This window comes from Loxodonta africana, chromosome 16 (genome assembly GCF_030014295.1).
Source record: "Loxodonta africana isolate mLoxAfr1 chromosome 16, mLoxAfr1.hap2, whole genome shotgun sequence".
In the NCBI taxonomy this organism is placed as follows: domain Eukaryota; kingdom Metazoa; phylum Chordata; class Mammalia; order Proboscidea; family Elephantidae; genus Loxodonta; species Loxodonta africana.
Window position 1 is genome coordinate 10,727,670 of NC_087357.1, and position 19,572 is coordinate 10,747,241.

A 19,572-nucleotide genomic window follows, 5' to 3' on the forward strand; every position below is an offset into this window, starting at 1 on the left:
CCTGATTTTGGTCTCTGGGAATACTAACTCCTTCAGATTCATCCCACCCACCTACTTGCTACACAACCTCCAGGGCACACCCCTGGCTGGGGGCACCCGGGCCATGTCCCACTGTCTTCTCTGACCTTCTCCTCTCGCAAGAGCTCCTTTGCTCCATTTCAGCCAGTGGCTGAAACTGAGCACCGTCCTTATAGAGGTGTGCTCCCCAGATCCCCCACTTGCTTTCCAAGGCCCCACCAAGTTTAGTTTAGCTTTTGCCTCCTTGAAGCCTTCCATATGTATTCCTTGCCTGGACCCCAGGGCTCTGCCCCTTTGTGGCCCACAGCCTAGAAGTCAAAGCCAAGGGAAGGTGGAGGTATATTGCCTTGTATACTAGCGCCTGGTGTGGGGCTTCACAGGGGTTCAGCTTAGCCCCAAGATTTTAGCTGATGCCGAAGTCTTTGGGATGCCATCCAAATTGGTTGGAATCATGGTTTCTGAAGCTGCCATAAAAGCCAGATTTTAATTTTTTTTTTTCATTCTGTTAACACTTCTTCTAATTTTGAGATTTATAATTTGTTCTCTGCTTTTCTTGATGCCTGATAGCCAACAACCCTAGAGTGCTGTTGTGTAAGAATGGTTATGGCACACGGTCAGAAACAGACTGGCCAGAGCCAGATTGCAGACTCTGCTAGCAGTTTTGAAGTATAATTTAGGTCTTGGCTCTGCCCAGTTGAGCATACTGACATAATTGGAGTATTGCATTTGCGAATTTTACCATAGTCAGGGATTTAATGCCTTACCACATCGTACCAGACCTAGTTTGATTTGCCTGAAATATTTGTTGGTCACGGTTGAGGGAGGGATTAAAATAATTCAGCTCTGCAAAAGTAACCCAGAAAAACATTCTCCAGAGCCCTGGGTTTGTCCAGCTGTAATACGCCACTATGGCTTTGCTGATGAATTTCTGTGAGAACACCTTATTGTAGGTTATGGTAGAATAAATCACTAAACACTATCCTTTTCTGTGGCTATTGAAAATGCAATTTGGAAAAAGTAGATATTTCATTTTACTTCATTTTGTTTGAAGGTCTTGGACACATGGAAAAATGGTGCTGAGGACTGTATCAGCTCAGCTGTGATAAGTTGCCTTTATCACATAACTCGAGAGAGTACTTCTCCATTCCTCTGCAAAAAGGGAATGATGCGAACCTCCATTTAGATAAGTAATTGGATTAACCGTTCCTTACCTCTGCTGTGCTCTCCTGAGGACAGAATAGAAGGGAGGTGACTGAGGTGGGCTGGTTGGATGGATGTGGGAACAGAAGAGATCCAGCAGGGAATTTGACCAGCTGTGTGTGTTAAACAGTTGTAAATTCTAGGAATCGCCTTCCGTGTCGACTTCCTCACAGAGGACAAGAAAACTCAGAGGAAATGCTGCAGAGATGAGGAAGAAAATGGCTTCCCCCACGGCTTCCTTTGATGTAAAGTGTTCCGGTTTTCTGAGTCAGTGGTGCTTGCTATTGGAACGGTCCCCCCAAGAAAGTTGGTTACAGTTCCCAGAATGTCAGAAGAAGCAAAGAGAACCTCTGTGGGCATCCAGGTTGACAGAGGTGCCTGCCTAAAGTAGCTGGGGCCAGCCGGGGGCTCCCTGCTGGCCTGCAGCAGGGCTGCTCCCTTTGGCGCTCTGCTGCCTGGTGTGTGTCCATTCAAGCCTACCAAAAACCAAATCCAGTGCCATCGAGTTGATTCCAACTCATAGTAACCCTAGGAAGGGAAAATCCACCTTCCCTTTACCCAGAAGGGAAAGCCTAGTCCACAGAGTTGGGCCGGGATCATCTGGAAGTTGTTTTCCTTTGTTTTACCTGTCATTTTTTAGTAAACACATTATAAAACCACTGGTTGTTTTGCCCTTTGAGCACTTTGTAAAGTAAGTGTTGGTGCTGGCTGTCTATAAGATGGTCCACAAACCCATCCAGTAAATATCTTTAACTAGCCTAAACTGTATATTTTAAAAATGGAATTTATGATGTTGCTATACATCGTAATTATATGTTGGGATTAGACAATTATGTACATTTCCAGTAATTATGTGATTAGCTGTAATTACATTAGCTATGTAAATACACAATAGTCAAGTAGACCGGACTTAAAACTCCACAGTAAAGATGAATGTACTAAAACAACTGTTGTTGGTTGCTGTTGAGTCAATTCTAACTCACGGCGACTCCCCCGGCGGTCCCCGCCGTGTGTGCAGGGTAGAACTGCTCCATAGGGTTTTCAAGTCTGTGACCTTTCTAGAGCAGATCACCAGGGACATGTGTTCCAAGGAGCCTGTGGGTGGGTTCCAACTACCAGCCTTTCAGCTTAGTAGATAAACTGTTTGCCCTGCCTTCCTCCCCACCCCCGCCCCACCAAAAAAAAAAAAAACCTGTTGCTGTCCAGTCGATTCCGACTCACAGCGACCCTATAGGACAGAGTAGAACTGCCCCGTAAGGTTTCTAAGGAGCAGCTGGTGGATCCAAACTGCCGTCCTTTTGGGTGGGAGCCGTAGCTCACCATAGCTCTTGACCACTGTGCCACTAGGGCTCCTTGTGCTGGCTGCCAGGGTGCTCCAAAACGATATTATGCTCACGTAAAGGTAGGTAAAATGGTCAGGTTTAATCTTCATAGACAGAAATGAAGTTATTTAAAAGGGATAAAATCTTGTATTTCCCCTCATCTGTTCTTGGTTTTGAGATAAATTTGAAGCAGTTGTCCCTCCCCTGGGGGTGCCACCCTGATCGTCCCCCAGGCATCTAGGGATTGGATTCCTGTAATTACCCACACCCAGTTGGCCCCTCACTCTCTGCAAATGAGGATCAGATTAAACGGGGTTTTTTTGTTTGTTTTTAATTATCTATTATTGTTTTGTAAAATGCAGAATTAAGCTGTTCTTTACACTTCTCGATTTGCCAGTGAGCCCTTTTTGAAGTCGGCAGATTTCCTCCAACTCACCATGTTTCTACGCTCAGTGTGTCGAGGCTGCTTGGCCTCGGCCTTGGAGGTTGTGGCATGTGGCGTGCTTAGAGTCAGTGGTTAGGTTTTGGGAGGCTCATCCACGCCTCCTGGTTTGTTCTGGGGCTGGTTCTCCCGGTGCTTTTCCCCACCACAGTGGACCATGCGCTTACACACTGGCTGTTGGCACTCGGCCTCTGCCATGGTTGGCATCACCCCACTGTGTTCTCAAGTGGAGCCTCCTGCTTTGCCTTCCCAGAATGCTTTTCTCCTTGGTGCGTTTACTCTGGGTCGCTGCGCCTTTGAGGGAAGCGTGTTCTGCTTTCAAGCTTAATAAAAGCCTCCTAAGAGCCAGGGTCCCAATGCACATAGGCAAACACTCCATTAGATTGGTCCAAGGGCTGCAGAGTAATCCTGGCTTAGCAACACCAATCCTGCTCACAGTGAGAGGCCCACACAAAACTGGAGAATGTGCTCACACAGCCCAATGCAATTTACAAGTATTTGGGATGTCCATGAAACCAAAACCTCAGGACACGCGTTACTGCTACCTTCTTTCTCTCTTTCCTGTCTCTGCACCTACGAGTGTTAGACAGCAACTGAGACCCCAGTTTCTGAGTGATTTATACTCAGTTTACCAAACCATTATCCCCTGAGTCCTGATCATCGACGGACTTTTGTAGTAGAGCTCAGGCACCTGGCCTGCTCCCTTGTCTCCAGAGAGGTCTCCTTTCACTCAGTGTAATGTTCTCAAGGTTCATCCGTGTTGTAGCATGTTTGAGAACTTCATTTCTCTTATGGCTGAGTAATGTTTTGTTGTACATATATACCACATTTTGTTTATCCATTCCTTTGTTCATGGGTGTGTCAGTTGCTTCTATCTCTTGGCAATTGTGAGTAGTGCGGCAGTGAACGCTGGTGTACAGGTTTCTGTTTGCGTTCCTGCTTTAAACTTCTTTTGGGTGTATAAAACAAAACAAAACAAAAACCCACTACCATCGAGTCGATTCCGACTCGTAGCGACCCTATAGGACAGAGTAGAATTGGCCCATAGAGTTTCCAAGGACTGCCTGGTGGATTTGAACTGCCGGCTTTTTGATTAGCAGGTGTTGCTCTTAACCACTACACCACCAGGGTTTCCAATATATTTGGGTGTATACTGGATTATTATGTTCTGCTCTCATCCCGGTAGGTGGCAGCTTTCTTTGAACTAGGGATGAGGTGATGCGGGGGGCAGTTGGGGAGGTTTTGTCAAGGAGAGTTCTTTAAGCTAGACCCCAATGGACGGGGACAATTAGAGCATTGCAAACATAGGTGAGAGGAGTGAAGTTCTGGAATATGTCTGAGCCCAGCACAGATGAGGAGTCCTAAAATGTTGCAGTGAGTGGCAGTGTGGAGGTGAGTTGGAGCCCGCATACCTGTGACACTTAGATTTTAGGGGAAGAGTCCTTAATGAAGGTTTTAGAAGGCGGTATTCAGTTCTCCTGCATATTTACTCTCTTTTAATCCCCAGAACAACCTTCCAAGATAGATTTTGTCCCAGTGTTAAAACAGGGAGGCCTGAGACTCAAATGCCCACAGCTTGCCCAGGTCCCCCAGTGGCCCTTGGATCCATCCCAACATACGTTTCCTGCTTCACAGTGCATTAAAGTGCGCTATGAAAGACCCACGGGTGTTCCACCCAATAACCCGGTGTGCAGACAACATCATTCTTGCGAGATTCTCAGTTAAAAGTTTTATAGTGTAATTAGCAAATTATATCATGAGCATGGCATGAGCCTTTGTTTCCACTTGAAATGGCTGAATATCAAGTTGCAAGAGGGCTGGGACTGCTTAGTGCTTGCAGCTAATCTTGAAAGTTGGTTTGGTGGCAGGGCAGCCGCCGACAGTACTTCCTCACAGGGCGTGGACGCTCTGGAGCCTCGCTCAAAGCTGGTTAAAGCACACGGCATGAGTCCAAGAGGGCCCGGTGCTGCGTCATTCCTCTGAAGACTGAAAGTGATGTCTGGGTAATTCTGCTAATTTTCTCCGTGTACTTGTATAATTTAGACAAAGGCGACCCCTTGCAGACGTCCTATGTGCTGGTTTACAGTAGAGTGTTGGGTCTTCCCCTGTCTGAGTTAGGTTAGCTGAGAAAGGTTGATGTAGAGCGTATTGAGGGAGGAGGGGCAGAAGGAAAGACCTTTTCTTAAAAGGCGGAACTCTGTGTTTAAACAGATTCTAGAATACTTACTTGTACAGAAACAAACCAAAAACCCAACCCAGTCTGCGCCCGTGTAGAAAAAGGAAGTGGTTATGTCATGGGGCTATTTTTGGCCCTGTCTCTGCCGGAAAGCAGTGTGTAACCCACTAACCTCAGTGGTGTCCCCGGAGAGACGATGACGAGTAGGGACACGGCGGCCTCGGGCATGCCAGATGACTGACTGAGTTCTGCCTTAACTCTCCAGCGGGTATGGTCTGGCGGCGGTTGAGGAGGACCAGTTGTGGGAAGTCCTAAGTCACTGCTCCAGAGGTGGGACAGGCTGCCTCCAGAAAACAAGCTGTCCTCCAGGACCCTTGAAACAGACCCCTGGGGGCATCTTGATGCACTGTGCTGGCAGCCACCAGGGGACAGGCAGTTAGACCAAGTGGCTCTTACTAGGAGCCTTTTGACTCAAGGATCCCACTGCTATATACCTGACCCTGACTTTAAGTGAGGATTAGCCCCCCAGAGCAGCATCAGGAAGTTTCCCAGGTTATTTATTTATAGAGATAAGCTCCCAAAGTGCTTGTTGGTGATTTGCTCCAGGACTGCTTGAAGGCAGGGACCGCGGTTTGTTCCGTCATGGCGTCTCTCCCCTGCTGTTCTGGAAGTGGCTTTGGGGCAGTGTTGTTGCTAACCTGGCACCACCGTTCTGGGTCTTCTGTGTGATAAGCTTTCACTTGAGATGTTTGGTCTGCAAGAGATTGGGTTGTCTTTTTTTCCCCTCCCCTTAATTTTCAGAAGTTTTAAAAATATATGCAATTCTTTATATTACCTTAGTTAATTTTCTGTAGTGCAGGTTTTTGCAGGATTATAAAGGTAAGGCGGTGTTACTCATTATTCTTTGAGAAGTTGGTTCCATCTCACTTTTTTTAGTCAGTACGAGGTTTGTAGTAACACAGGCTTTTCTAAAAGACTGCAATATGGTTTTAAAAAAACAAATCCATCAGAATGCTTGGGAAAAGCGTGAGTCCACTACGTAGTTCCTGGTGTTCTTACCTACCGCAGGAAAAGATCGGTCACAGCATTGGGCGGGTTGCAGAGTAGAGGCTGTGGGGTGGCTTCCAAGCAAAACTGGCTGCAAGATGATGGAAGGGAGCCCAGGCTTCCTCTCTCTAATGGGCACAGGGCCACACCTGCACCTGAAGCTCGTCTGCCCACTGCTGCTCTGTCCCTGGCGTACACCCCCACACGGAGGGGAGATGTCTTCTCACAGTTCTGTCTGAGGAACTCCGGTGGTTCCTGGTAGGCTGACGGGTCAGCATTCTTCTGTATTGTCCTGCTTCCCATTTGAGAACTTGAGCTGAGGAAATAAATTCTGGTGAGCCGGGGGAGTCACCAAAATTCACTCCCTGTGACAGGAACCTCCAGCACAGAACGTTCTCCTAGCCAGTCTCCAATCCACCCACGTATGTGAAGGAGAACGTCTGTGCCATATGTGGGGTCGCGTAGTATTGATGCCACACAATTTTTTGGTTTCTACTTTTAAAATGAAAGAGAGAAGGTAGGAAAGGGATACGGCAGGATGGTCTTAATGCTGCGGTCTTGGGCAGATGCTACCTGCCGGCTGAGATCTAGGCTCTGAAAAAAGCATGCTGTACCCATTTTGAGATGTTGGACAACTCTTATTTAGGTGTTAACTTCCCAAGACTCAAGTGGTTATTTAATTTTATAAGTGACATAGCTGATATATTTGCATCTTGGAAAATCTCACAGAAACTCACAAAATAAAGTCAGTTCCCCTCATAGCACCTGACAAGCGGGTGTTTCCCCAGGTGGGCAGTGGGGAATTCGGGAAAACAGAGTGTCACCTGTGGAGTTGGGCACACCAAGACTGGAAGCGGATGTGGGCTGGGGGCTGCCAGAAAGTACCTGGTTGCGTTTTTCTTGGTTTGGGCCCTAGGGTATCCTGCAGGGGCCACCACACTCTTGTCCACACCAACCTGTCTCCCTCCTGAGCCTTGTTCCTGGAAGGGTCACCCAAGCCATCTCTCTCCACTCTCTCCTCTCAGCCGGGGAGGAAGCCCTGGCTGGTCCTGAGCAGTGCTTAGAAGAGGGGGCACCGGGGCATGATCTGTGCAACCGCTGTTTGCATCCACTGTTGGGTTTTGTAACGTTTTCTTATCCTTCTCCTGTGTCTTGTAAACAAGTGTATCCACAGGTGCAGAGGTATAAAGGTTGATTTGCTGATCTGCCTGAGATGTTCCCTCTGCCTCTCTTCATAGCCTGCTGATGCGTTTTCCCATAACTTAAGCCTTATCACATTTGGGTCAGAAATGGGGGAACCATGTGGGGTGATGGGTTGGGGTCACCTGGGCTGCATCCTTCCCCAGGTGATCAGTGGTCATGGAAACCCTAGCTCCCTGGAGAGAAGTGCTGTGTTAAAAAACAGCTTGCCCCAACGTTTAATATGTGGGGGGCGGGACACGGGGTGGGGGTGGGGGTGGAGGTGCTGTTGTATCTCGTTCTCCTTACCGTGTAGCTTCACTTCCTGGAAATTGGACCCGGTTTCCTCCCTCACAGTAAATCTTCAGTATTTATTTTCCTTTTTTTCCCCCCCAATGACTGGTATTTTTCTTTAGTCGAAGATTCTGGATGAATTTTGGATTGTGAGAGAAGACAAGGCACTCTTGGGTTTAGTGGCAGCAGATACACTTATTATCTCCCTTTAAAGTATTTGAAATGTACGGTATCTTTGTAGCATCCCGATTACCAGATTTGTTGTTGTAAATTCTTCCTCATAGGACCTTGTGGTCGCTGTGGTGATGCTTCTCTGAAATGTTTTATGTGTTTCAGGAGATATTTGAATGCTTCTATTTTGTTTGTTTTTTTTTTTTTTTATTTTGGGACGTTTATCTAAGTAACTGTTGTTCTTTGCATTATTGTGCCTGAAGTCCCTGGTGGACTCGGCAGAAGATTAGCCCATATGAATATGGAAGCTCACCTGCAAGATCAAGGCCTTGTCTGCTGAAGTATTCTTTTCTCTCAAACATATTTAAAGGAAGGCAGATCTCAGATACAACAGCCTCCCTCCCCCGGATTTTCAGGGTTTAGTGGTGATCCTCCTTTCCTGTGACCTCTCTTGCCATCTAATAATGATAAAGCCCAGATTACACACGAGGTTGGTTTTGTTTTGTTTTTCCTGGCCACATGAAAGGATCTGTGTTTTACCATAATAAGGTGGTAAAAATGCCTTTGGACCTTGGTGAAGTTAATCGTTTGACTTTGTAAGCATAGAGTCTTTGTCAGGGCAGATCCACCATCTGCAGAGCATCAGGCCAACCTGGCCCCTTTCTGAGGACACCCCAAGCTCTAGAGCCCTGCCTGAGACTCTTCCTTCTCACCCCGCCTGCCCGTTCACATTTCATTTATTCTTTGCTGTGTGCAGCGGATTAATGTTTCATCAGGGTGGATTAGGATGGAATTAACATCAAGGCTGTTTTTCTTTTCCGGCTGTCACTGTTGGGCGGTCTCAGGCAGGGGTGTCAGAGAGGCATGTTCCTGGGGGAGGGGGCTCATCCTAAAAGTACCTGGTGAGCAAGAGGAAGATAAAGCCGGAGCTCGCATTATGAAAATACTTCCCAGTCGCAAATCAGGAGGCCTGGATGGAGCAGGCAGGCAGGTGGTTTCATCAGCCTAATGTGGTGTCACATGGAACAAAAGCTTTAGAGGTTTTATTTAGCTCCTAATCTGTGTGCTGAAAGCACTGAGGTCCATGTGCACAGACCAGGCAGGGAGGGAGAGCCTCCTGGCTTGCGTGCAGCACCCCCTTTGTGAGACTGAGCCCCAAAGAAAAGACCTTTTAGGCCGCCATTGCAGAGCAAGGCAAAGTTACCGTGCGTGCTGTGTTTTCTCTACTAAGGTTTCAGAAGATTAATAATTTAGCCCATACTCTGAAATAGGAGACCCCCAGCTGGCTGGTCCTGCTGTCCGGGAAGGTTAGAATGCAGCAGGCCTGCTCCGGATGTATGTAACTGAAGATTGATAAAGGCTTCCTCCTGCCGCCTCTCACTCATCATCTTCCAATGCTGGCTCCAAGCAGGCCTGTAAATATTGGGCGTTCTCAGAGCTGGGACGCTGCCGGGTGGTACGAAGGACCCTGGGAGAACGCTGAGGAGCCCAGGCAGCCGAGGAGGAGCGGCTTTCTGACGTACGGAGGAGGAGAGGGACCGTGGTATGAGCAGCCAGACCGCAGAGTGCAGAGCGCCAGCGTGCCCGTGGCCACCGCTCCGGCCCAGGAGCCCTGCCTGTACCGGGAGGCCTTTTACAACACGCTCAGCGGACAGAAGGGCTCTGTCCCCGATTTCACCTTTTGCGACACCAGGCAGGCGGTGATGTCTGCCCGTGCTTCTCTGCCACCACGGGACTGCTTCGGCGACCCTTCCATTGTGACTAGGGTGCCCAAAGAGCCTCACTACTTCAAGGACCTTGGAGTGAGCCGACCAGTGTCCAGTTATGGGGTGCTGGGCAGCAGAGTGGCATGGGATCAAGTGCCAGGCCGGTTCCCAGGCCTGCAGGACACGGGTCACCTATATCGGGATCCTGGAGGTAAATTGATCGCTCCAGGGCAGTGGACACAGGGCAGGAACCCGTCTCCCGTGAGGTTTGGAGCAGAGCTGCCTGATGTCAGGTATGGGGCAGAGGCAGGTGCCTACCCCGCCAACCATGTCTGCAACGATGTCAGCGAGAGGCCAGGGGATTCTGCTCTCACCAGGCAGGCAGCCCCGACATGCCTGGTGGTGGATCCCAGCACAACCACTGCCTCTAACGGCAGCCTGGGTGCAGTCCCCAGTGCCTTGAATCGGAACTATGGCCCCTCCCGGGAAAGCACCCACCCCAAGGTGGCTTACGAGACTTACGAAGCAGACCTGCCCTCGCTCCAGGCACCCAGCGGCAAAAGGAATGTGCTGCCCGAGTTCCTGGCCTTGCTGCGGGCTGAGGGTGTGGCAGAGGGCACACTGGCCACCTTGCTGCAGCAAGGCTTCGACTCCCCGGCAGTCCTGGCCACCATGGAGGACGCGGACATCAAGGCTGTCGCGCCCAACCTGGGCCAGGCGCGAGTCCTGAGCCGCCTGGCCAGCAGCTGCCGAGCTGAGACGCAGCTGTGGAGGCAGGAGCGGGCAGGACCCCTGCCTCGAGCACGCTCCAGCAGCTTCAGCCACCACAACGAGCTGCTCCGTGGTGACTTCTCGCTGGGAGCCGGGACCCTGCAGCCCCAGCAGGCGGCATCCCGAATTGGAGACCTGGCCCGCCGCCCATCGAGTGCACCATCCCATCACCTCCTGGAGACGGCGGCTACCTACTCTTCCCCTGGGGGGGCTGTCCAAGCATCCCATCTTCCCTCCAATTCTGGGTACAGCTCTCCCACCCCTTGTGCCCTGACGGCACGGCTGGGGCCCACGTACCCACCACAGGCTGGGGTAGCCTTGACTAACCCAGGCCCCACGAGCACCATTCACCCAGGCCCCAGGACGGCCTATTCCACAGCTTACACCGTGCCCATGGAGCTGCTGAAGCGTGAGCGCAGCGTGGCCGTTTCCCCCCTGCCCAGCCCCCATGGCAGCCCCCAGCTCTTGCAGAAGCCCGGTGTCCCCACAGAGCTGCCCACGCTGCCACCAGCCAGCCAACGCCTGCACACGCCACATGCACCCTACCAGAAGGTAGCCCGACGGACAGGTGCACCCATCATCGTATCCACCATGCTTGCGCCAGAACCAAGTAACGCACCCCCTTTCCTGGTGCGGGGCATGTGGGCACTATGGGGGTGGAGGTCTGAGGGTAGACAGTCTGAGAGCTTTGCTCTAGAGAAGGTGGTCCTCAGATTTGTGTGAATTTGTCTAAGCCTGGAGAGACCAGACACACGCACGTGCCAACATACAGCACACGTTGATATTACACACACAACACCTATCCTCCACAACCTCGACGCACGTTATAAACACAAAACACTATACAGACCGTACTTGCACCTACACACGTGCCCCCCCAACACATAACATACCACAACAGACCCCACACCCCATACACCCACCCACAGACCTCATCCTACAAACACACCTACACACACGCCTCACAAGAGAAGGCAGGTCGCCACAGCCGGCTCCCAGGCAAGCATATAGATGCCGATTCTCCTGTGATAAAAAGGTATGCGTGTCAGCCGGGTTGGGGCAAGTGTTCCTTCCAGTCCTTTATTCAGAACTGAAGATTAGACCCTGCCGAGGTGAGCTGAGGTTGCTCTCTGGATTTCCCTTTGCAGTAATGAAACACAAATGTGTTTTCTGGGGGAAAACTCGCAAGTCGGTCAGCACAGGCGGAAACTTTCCGCCCAGGAGGAGTAGCGTCTTCGTTCACGTTCCTTGGGTAGCTTTGGAAAAGGCAGGACTGCTTCATCAAACGCCCCTGTTGTCGTGCTGTGGATGTATCATTAGCAGTGCTTTGTTGCCCACAGTAGGTGTCCCTTCAGGGAGAGAGATCTGGGTTCGGTGTCAAAGGCCATGATTAACCACCGTAGAAAAACTTGTACGTCCAGACTTATGTCTTAAAGCAAGAGGTTGACATCCCTTACAACTCCGTGTTTCCAAAACAGATTTAGCCTCTCATTGGAAAATACTGTAGGGAATTCTGCATGGTTGTAGGGAAGAATATATAAGATGCTAGGTAGGTTTCTTCAAAGCACGAGCCAAATGCATTTTATCGTGTGTTTCCCTGGACGTTGTGGGGAGGTTGCTGGGCACACAGCCTCTGAACAATGTTTAGAATTCAACATATTTTTAATTGTAGCTCTAGAGTCTTTACTAAAAACTTAACATGTAATTTTGTTTTCTGTTCAAACAAACGTCCTTTTCCCCCAGCCTCCCCAGAATAATAATTTAGAAAACTAAATCCTTCGTGATCTCTCTCCCTCCCCCTCAAATAACCAAAATTGTGTGCTGGCGATGGGTGGGGATCTGCCATTTGGAGTCCCCCCCGCCCCCGACACAGCTCTGGGTGGGGTATTAGCGCAGTGGTGCCATCACTTCTGAGATGGAGCTGAGTTTAGTTGGGATAATGGCAGGAGCAGTTGATGACTTCACGTTAGACCGAAACGTCTATTGTGTCTTGACGAACTTGACCGCCACGCACTTTTTATTTCCAAAGATGAGCTGGCAGGAGTTTTCTGCCATCTCTCTATAAATCCTGGTTTTGTCTTTGATGTAGATTTTTTAAAAAGTCTGAACATACAATTTATTAGCTTATTTTTTTAATCCATGTGCGACAGGACGAAAGATTATTTTTCTGGGAGTCTGTGACTTCTCCCTCATGAGTGAAACATTCTTTCTTTGCAGGCAGCTCATTTGCATGGTGATGACATTTGTTGCTCCAGTAATTTCATCTGATAATGACCAGGCTTGCAAAGCAGATCTGAAAACATATTCCTTAATTATGTGTTGCTAAGCAACCAGAGGGTTTGGTCATAATCACAGGAAGATTATCTGCTCGGGGAAGGTTTGCCTGGAGGAAGACCTGTAAAACTGCCTTGTTTTCCTTTTTCTTTTCTATTTATTTTGCACTCCTAACAAAAACATCCAGTGTTGTTTGGCTGTGAGGTGAGGGATATTATTTAAGTAGTTTGGAGTGTGATTGTTAACACTGTTTGGCAGACCAAAGGATACTGCGTTTTATTTCCTGCATGGCAGTGAGCCAGTGCCAAGGACGTCTGTAGAGTCGGAAGTCTGCCAGCAAATACATTTTTTCATGAAATAATCTATCCCAGAGCAGTGGTTTGCATCCTCGTGTCTTATTGCACAATCAGTGTGTCTTCATAGCTCCAGCCCCCAATAGCAGTGTGTCGGGGGCAAGGGTGAGTCCTGGGCTCCCTGGAAGACTGCAGATGCCGCCTGAAAGGCAGACTCCATACAGCCAGCCGCCAAATCAGGATATGTCGGAACCAGCAGGAAATAGATGGCGCCTCTGTGGTAATTCTCCAGAGTCTCCCCCTTGGCTGTCCCCCTGCACACGCTGGAGGGCTTGCCAGGCCTGAGTCGTGTTCCCCCCAAGAAGGTAATGTTTACATTTAATAAAAGCACTGCAGACCACATTAGCCCAGGTCTGAAAACTCAAACCACATGGTGGGCACCCTTCATTTCTTGGCCCAGCCGGGACGCAGTGATCTCTAAATTTGGCCGCGCTGGTCATTCACGGCACAAGCAGCAGGAATAAATCTTGGTTTAGTTCTGCGATTGACCCGCTGCTTGCGCCTGACAGGGCGGGCCAGGGATGCTCGGGATGCCATCTTTCTGTTCTCTCGGGAGAGGTGACGTTAGTGCTGTTTGGTGTTTGCAGCGTGTTCCTCGCGCGTTTGTGTGCTAGGTGCCTGGTTATATTTTACATGCTTTGAATGTTTCAACGTGTTGGCTGTGCTTTGCCCACGAGCTGTCTGTTCTGTCTTGGTTGGCTTTGATCGTATCAACGGTGGGTTCCTAGCTGTCTGTCCAGTCTTTCGACCAGGAAGTTGAGAGTGAAAAGGCAGGAGGCAGGTTTCTGCAGACCCCAGAGCAGCCCACTGCCTGCAAGTGGCAGCTGGATCGGGGCTGCACAGCAGCCATGCGTGAGCACCAGCACCTAGGAGGTCTGATGTTGTTCACAGGCTGACCTGGCACCCACATGTGAGCACCAGCACCTAGGAGGTCTGATGTTCACAGGTTGACCTGGCATGCTGCAGTATGCGCGGAGCCTTCCAGCTGTGGCTGTGACCAGGACCCCACCCCAGAGCCATCACCAAGGGGTCATTGCTGCTAAGCCTCCTATAACAGACCAGCAGGAGCATCCCGGAAATAGGGCTGCGGCCATTTTCATGTTTGTCTTCCCAAAGGCACCAAAGCAAACTGGCTGCAGAGGGTCTAGCTGGGCAGACCAGTGTTCGGAGTTTCTCATGAACCTTGCAGCCCACCCTCTTTCTGGCTTTTTCCATTTTCTCCCAGCCATTTTTCTTGATGCTCCTGTGTTAAGTACACAGGTGACCCCCCCTGGCTTCCAGAGTTGTGGCTCCAGGACTCTTTAGAAGGACAGGAGAAGGGGTGTCCCAAGGCTGATGGACAGCCACAGTGCTGTCTGTCACCAGAACTGTTTACCCGCATAGGTAAAATCTCAGCCTTGGTGTCTGCCTAATAGCTGTGGCCTGTGCACACCTCGTCTCCTAGGTAGAGAGTTCTAGTGGAAAGAGGCCTGCCCTCATCCAGCCCCATGCACCTCACGCTCCTTCAGCTGTTCCTCAGTGTCTTTGGGTTTCCGTCTGTACACGGGGATCTGTGCTTTCTAGCGGGCCACTGGGCACACCGTCAGTGGTCATGACGGGAGGGAGGCCGGAGTGAGCCCATGAGACCCTAGAGCCCTGAGAGTTCAGCCAGGCTTAGCGGAACAAATGGTGTGCTAGCCACGAAACCTGGCCTTCACCTTTGCCTCCCTTTGCATCTCCAGGGTTTCTCCTTGCAGAGTGCCGTATTTCTCCACTGGCAGGGAGCACACAGGGCCCCTTCCTCCCCTTTCATCAGGGCACTTCCTGCCCAGGGCCACCCTGGCAGATCAGCCTCAGAGCGGAGCTGTAACAGCTCCAAGGTTTTGGCAGCTCAGCTTCTATGGTTCCCTTCTCAGGCTCCTGGGAAGGCTGTGGACCCCAGGAATACAATCTTGGCCCATGCTCTGCAGGCAGCTGAACTCATGACTGTGTGGTGTACAGCCTGCTGTGTCTTTGGACAAGCGTATTGAGTTCTCTGTGCTTCTCTTTCTGCGTCTATCTAAGAAGGCTAAGAGTGGAACCTGCGTTACAACTTGTTGGGAGTAGAGTGAGCAGAGGGAGAAGGAATGACCTTGAGGGTGAGGTTGGTGACCTTCTTGGCCTGCCTGGAAAGCAGTGACTTTGTCATTGTCCTCACCTCTTGTCTGCTCCTCAAACCAGGAGGCAGAATGCTGGGTGCTTGGGAGCTCGCAGCCAGGCGTGGCCCAGCTCTGCACCCCTTGAAGTGTTCTTGTCTCCTCCGACCATTGGGTGCGCACTGGGTGGTCTGTCCATGGAGGAAAGCACCAGCGTGAGTGCAGAGCCCAGCCCAGCTGGACAGAGGCCAGGCCACCTGGAGAGGGCCACACCCGCTCCCAGTGGAGCACAGGGGCCATGCGGCCAGCCCATGTCACGTTTAAAACTTAATGAGCCTTTCATAAAAAAGGGTGTCTGGAAATTTCTTTAAACCTGACTTAACACAGAACGGACACTCGTCTGGGGTCAGACTCCTCTCACTGGGCAGCATGTCGGTGATCTTCCGAAGCATGTGGAATCCCGTCCATTGAGTCTGAGCCCCACAGTCCTCCCTCCACCCTCACGCCTCACCCCAGTGGCTTCCTCCACGGTGAGGTGGGATCATGGCCACGATCTGCAGGCACACTAGGGATTCAGAGGTCACCACACTCTACGCTGCCAGTAAGATAGATGGTTTTTTTTTTTTTTTAATTGAGAAAGCCAATGTATACTAACAGATAAGTTTTCCAGGTGTGCAGAGGCAGGTTCTTGTCCCCCAAGATCACACGAGGCAGAAATTCTGAAGCTAGCTTACAGGCTCCTTACTGGTACGTGGGAGTTTAAGTTTGTGAAAGAACTAATACTGGTAATACATAACTGATCGGCCCACATTAGGGGTACAGAGCCTTCATGTAAGTAAACATGCTGTCACCGGATGTGTTTGGCCCTTCTCTGAGGCTGGCTTGCACAAAGGACTTTCTGGATGTTTTTCATGTGAAGAAAAACAAAACCGGGCCCCCTCCCTTCCCCCTGAGGAGGAAAACGCATTGCATTTAAATTTAGCCCAACGGCAGAGCGCAGCAGACGGACAGACCACCTTTGCCAGCTTATCGGGAGAACGTTTAGAAGCAAACCTGTAAATGCCAGTCCCCACCGAGAGGGTGGGCGGACTCCGCACACACTCCTACACACAGCTGGGAGTTGGAGCCTAGAAAGGATTCCTGTGCAGAAACTGAACAGCGCGTTGCTTAAGCCCAGGAGGGCCAAGCAAGAATGCCAGCGCTGAGTTTGTGCAGAATCAGCGAGGACCCGGGGCTGCACTCGGGCCGAAGGAGGGAGGAGCAACAACCCTGACACCTGGGTTCTAAGTGCAGATGCGAGTGTCGTGGAGCGCTTTACAGTGAGTCCTCAGTCCAGGCTGGTGGGGCACCTGGCCTAGCCACCCCTGATGTGCCTCTTGCCCCTCTGCTGGTCTGTAACCAGGGTAGGGGATGTGGCGCCAGCCTGGGGAGGGCCCGGGAGCCCTGTGGGCATCGCTGAGGAGTATTTGACAAGGTGATGCTGTTGGTAGCTGTCGTGAAGTCAGTCTTGACTCATGGTGACCCACACACAATGGAACAAAATGCTGCCCAGTACCCTGCCATCTCCATGATCAGTTGATGATGGGACTGTTACGACCGTTAAGGTTTTTGTTGGCTGACTTTTGGAAGTAGATTGCCAGGCCTTTCTTCCTAGTCCTTAGTCTGGAAGCTTTGCTGAAACCTGTTCAGCATCATAGAAACACGCAAGCCTACACTGACAGACGGTGGCAGCACATGAGGTGCAGTGGCAGGGAGTCGAACCTGGGTCTCTCGCATGGAAGGCGAGAATTCTACCACTGGGCCACCACTGCCCCTCTGACAAGGTATATCCCGTCTGAGTTTCAGAGAGGATAGCATCCTACCTGTCCACAGACCTTGCTGCCCAGCACACAGCAGTTGCTCAGTAAACGCTCACGTGGAGAGAGGTCAGGGTGGACGGAGCCTCCTCCGTTGGGGGATTAGCAGAGACCTCCTTGTGTTCCCGCACACGAGGCACACACAAGGCGCGCTGCTGGAGTAGGCGTTCCTCTGGCAGCTCTCTTCTCATGTTTATTTCACTTTATTTTTCTCAAACATCCCCTTCTGTTGTTACCATGGGCACATTTTTAGAACTTCAGAAATAATCTAAAGAACCCCTTAGTGGCCCGTGCCAGTGGCGCCCACCCATTGGATGTCTTCATCCTCTTCATGGAAGTCCATGAGGCTTGGCCCCCAAGCAGTGCACCATCCAGCCTGTGGGGCCAGTTGTCCCTTTGCCTCGGCTGGAGGAGCCAGGGCTGGGCTGCCTGGTGTCCCTGTGCTGCAGTCCCCATCTGCTCGGGCAGGAGCAATGGAGAGGGAACCCTGGTCCGTGGTCCCTGAGGGAACACCAGGCACACGTACAGCACCCCAGTCTCTGCATACCTGGAGGGTGGCCTACTGTGGCAGTGGTGGGGGTGCAGATTCCAAGTGGCATATCCCCTCACATGGGGCTACACGAGGAAGACTGTTTTGGAAAACAGATTGTAGGCTGAGGCTTCTTTGGGGCGGCTGCTGGTATTTGCGTCAATACTGAAACAACAGGCTCTCTTATTTCTGGCCATGGTTCCCGTGTTCCCGTGGGGGCAGCGGTGATTGGGAGAGAGAAGTATGGCCTTCCTGACTGTTTTCTCCGTTTCTGTTAGTCACACACTTGCAGGAGTGGCTTCCCACCTTGCTGCGTTCTTGTCCAGCCCTACTAATGATCAGGGATAAATGTTTCTTAGGTGACCGGGAGGGTTTCGTGGATACTGTTCTATAAAGCTATTTCAGGTTAGCTGGAACACCCGGGCTGTTGTGGAAGGATGTAGAATACTTTTTTTTTCTTCTGACGCCTAACCGAAAACCCAGGGAATGGACACGTGGTAACTGATAGACACCTGTGCATCGTGTGTGTTTTTCTAGGAAACGTGCCTGTTGTGGGGGGCTGTGCTGTCTTCTCACCTCTGTCCTCTCTGAGGAGATCTAGTGGCTTAACCTTCCCTCCAGTTATATTTAAGAGGGATGAGGCTCTGTCCTCAGCTCTGGCCAAGGCTGCTGCTGCTGGTGGATGTGAGGGGTCCCTGACCCCCAGCAGCTGTAGGCAGCTGGGACCTCAGCTATTCCCGCCCCTGAGGAAGAACTTGGCAGAGGCTTGGGCCTCAGGGAGATCCGAGGGCCCCTCTGATGTCTCAGCAGCCTTGCCTGCAGAGGCCACAACAAGGTGGCTTCCTGGGAGGACAGTCCAGGATGTGTCAGTGGGGTCCCATGTTAGCAGCTGACGAAAAGGACTACATGACCAGGTCTCCTGTTGTCATCCAGTGAGTTCCCACAGGTGTATCTTGGCTTATAGGTGACCACTGAGGACCTGACTACATGTCCCCAAGAGTGGCTTGGGGAGCATGCACAGCAGGTTCATAGGTCACTCAGGGAGGGGGCATGGTGGGGTCATAGGTCATTCAGGGAATGGGCACAGCTGGGTCGTAGGTCACTTGGAGTGGGCACAGTGGGGTCGTGGGTCACTCTGAGGACTGACTGTCCCTGGGGTGGCTTGGGGGGTGGGCACAGCAGGGCCGTAGGTCACTCTGAGGACAGACTGTGTATCCCTGGGGTGGCTTGGTGGGGTGGGCGTGATGCACAGTTTGCTAACTCACTCGAATGCGGCCTTCCAGGCTCCATGGTTCTGTGGGCCCCAGTGACAGCCAACAGACCAGAGGGACTGGTCACAGAGCCTCGGGCTATGGGACGGGCCCAGGCTGGGTCTCAGCGTGGAAGGCGCTCAGGAGGGTAGGGGTTTGGTGTCTTCTGGTGCTGAGAGATTCCATGTTAGCACTTGACGATTCATTTCTCAGGCCCCAAAATCTAGAGAGAGCCCTGTGAGGCAGGGCGAGTCCTTGTGTGAGGAACCTCGAACCCTGGCCCTCAATGTTGTGATGCCTTCCAAACCAGGAACCTCTTTCTAGAGTGTGTCTAGAGAGCAGATAGGACGGGGCTGTGCATCCCACGTGGCTGGCTTCACCCCGTGTCTCTAATGGGGTGTTTTTCGAGCAAATGATAAATGGCTCTTGGTTTTGGTTTTACTTTAAGCTCTGCTGGAAAAGGAGTCTCTGTCCGTGGTCCCGATGTGGAATGGACAGTTGGTGCACAGTGGCAGCTTTCGGGAGCCACTGACTGGGACAGCATATGCTTGGCTTGGGGCTGCAACACACATTCCCCGTTGGTTTAGCTAAGTGGTGTGGCTCTCACAGGTCTGGAGTGGTGTGCTTCCACTCCAGAGGGTAACTCACACATGCGCATGCATACACAGTCATCCAGCGAGCTGGAGAGGGGCCCCAGTCCTTGGGAGCAGCAGGCTGGCTGGGCCAGGTCAGGTGCAAATGGGGTGCCTGCGCACCCCTCCATGGCTGCTGCTCGTCCAGTTGTTACCTGAGCTACAAGGGCGAGGGCCAATGCATGTCAGTCCACGACTCGTTACGATGAGTGTTTTATCGATGAACCTGATCTACTAT

The 19,572-nt window shown here is 51.3% G+C and overlaps 1 protein-coding gene across 4 annotated transcripts in view; it reads left to right on the forward strand.

Annotated features, from left to right (window-relative positions):
* The window catches only part of CTBP2 (C-terminal binding protein 2), a 161,671-nt gene that overhangs the window by 121,696 nt on the left and 20,403 nt on the right, over positions 1-19,572 (forward strand). Inside the window, exon 1 of one of the 4 annotated variants that reach the window (XM_003419708.4) lies at positions 7,659-10,936. The exons of the other annotated variants lie outside the window; for them this stretch is intronic. Within the exon in view, the coding sequence (XP_003419756.1) occupies positions 9,244-10,936 (1,693 nt within the window). The 5' untranslated portion in view covers positions 7,659-9,243. Of the gene's footprint in view, positions 1-7,658; positions 10,937-19,572 lie in introns of those variants that run through there. 4 annotated transcript variants of the gene reach the window in all.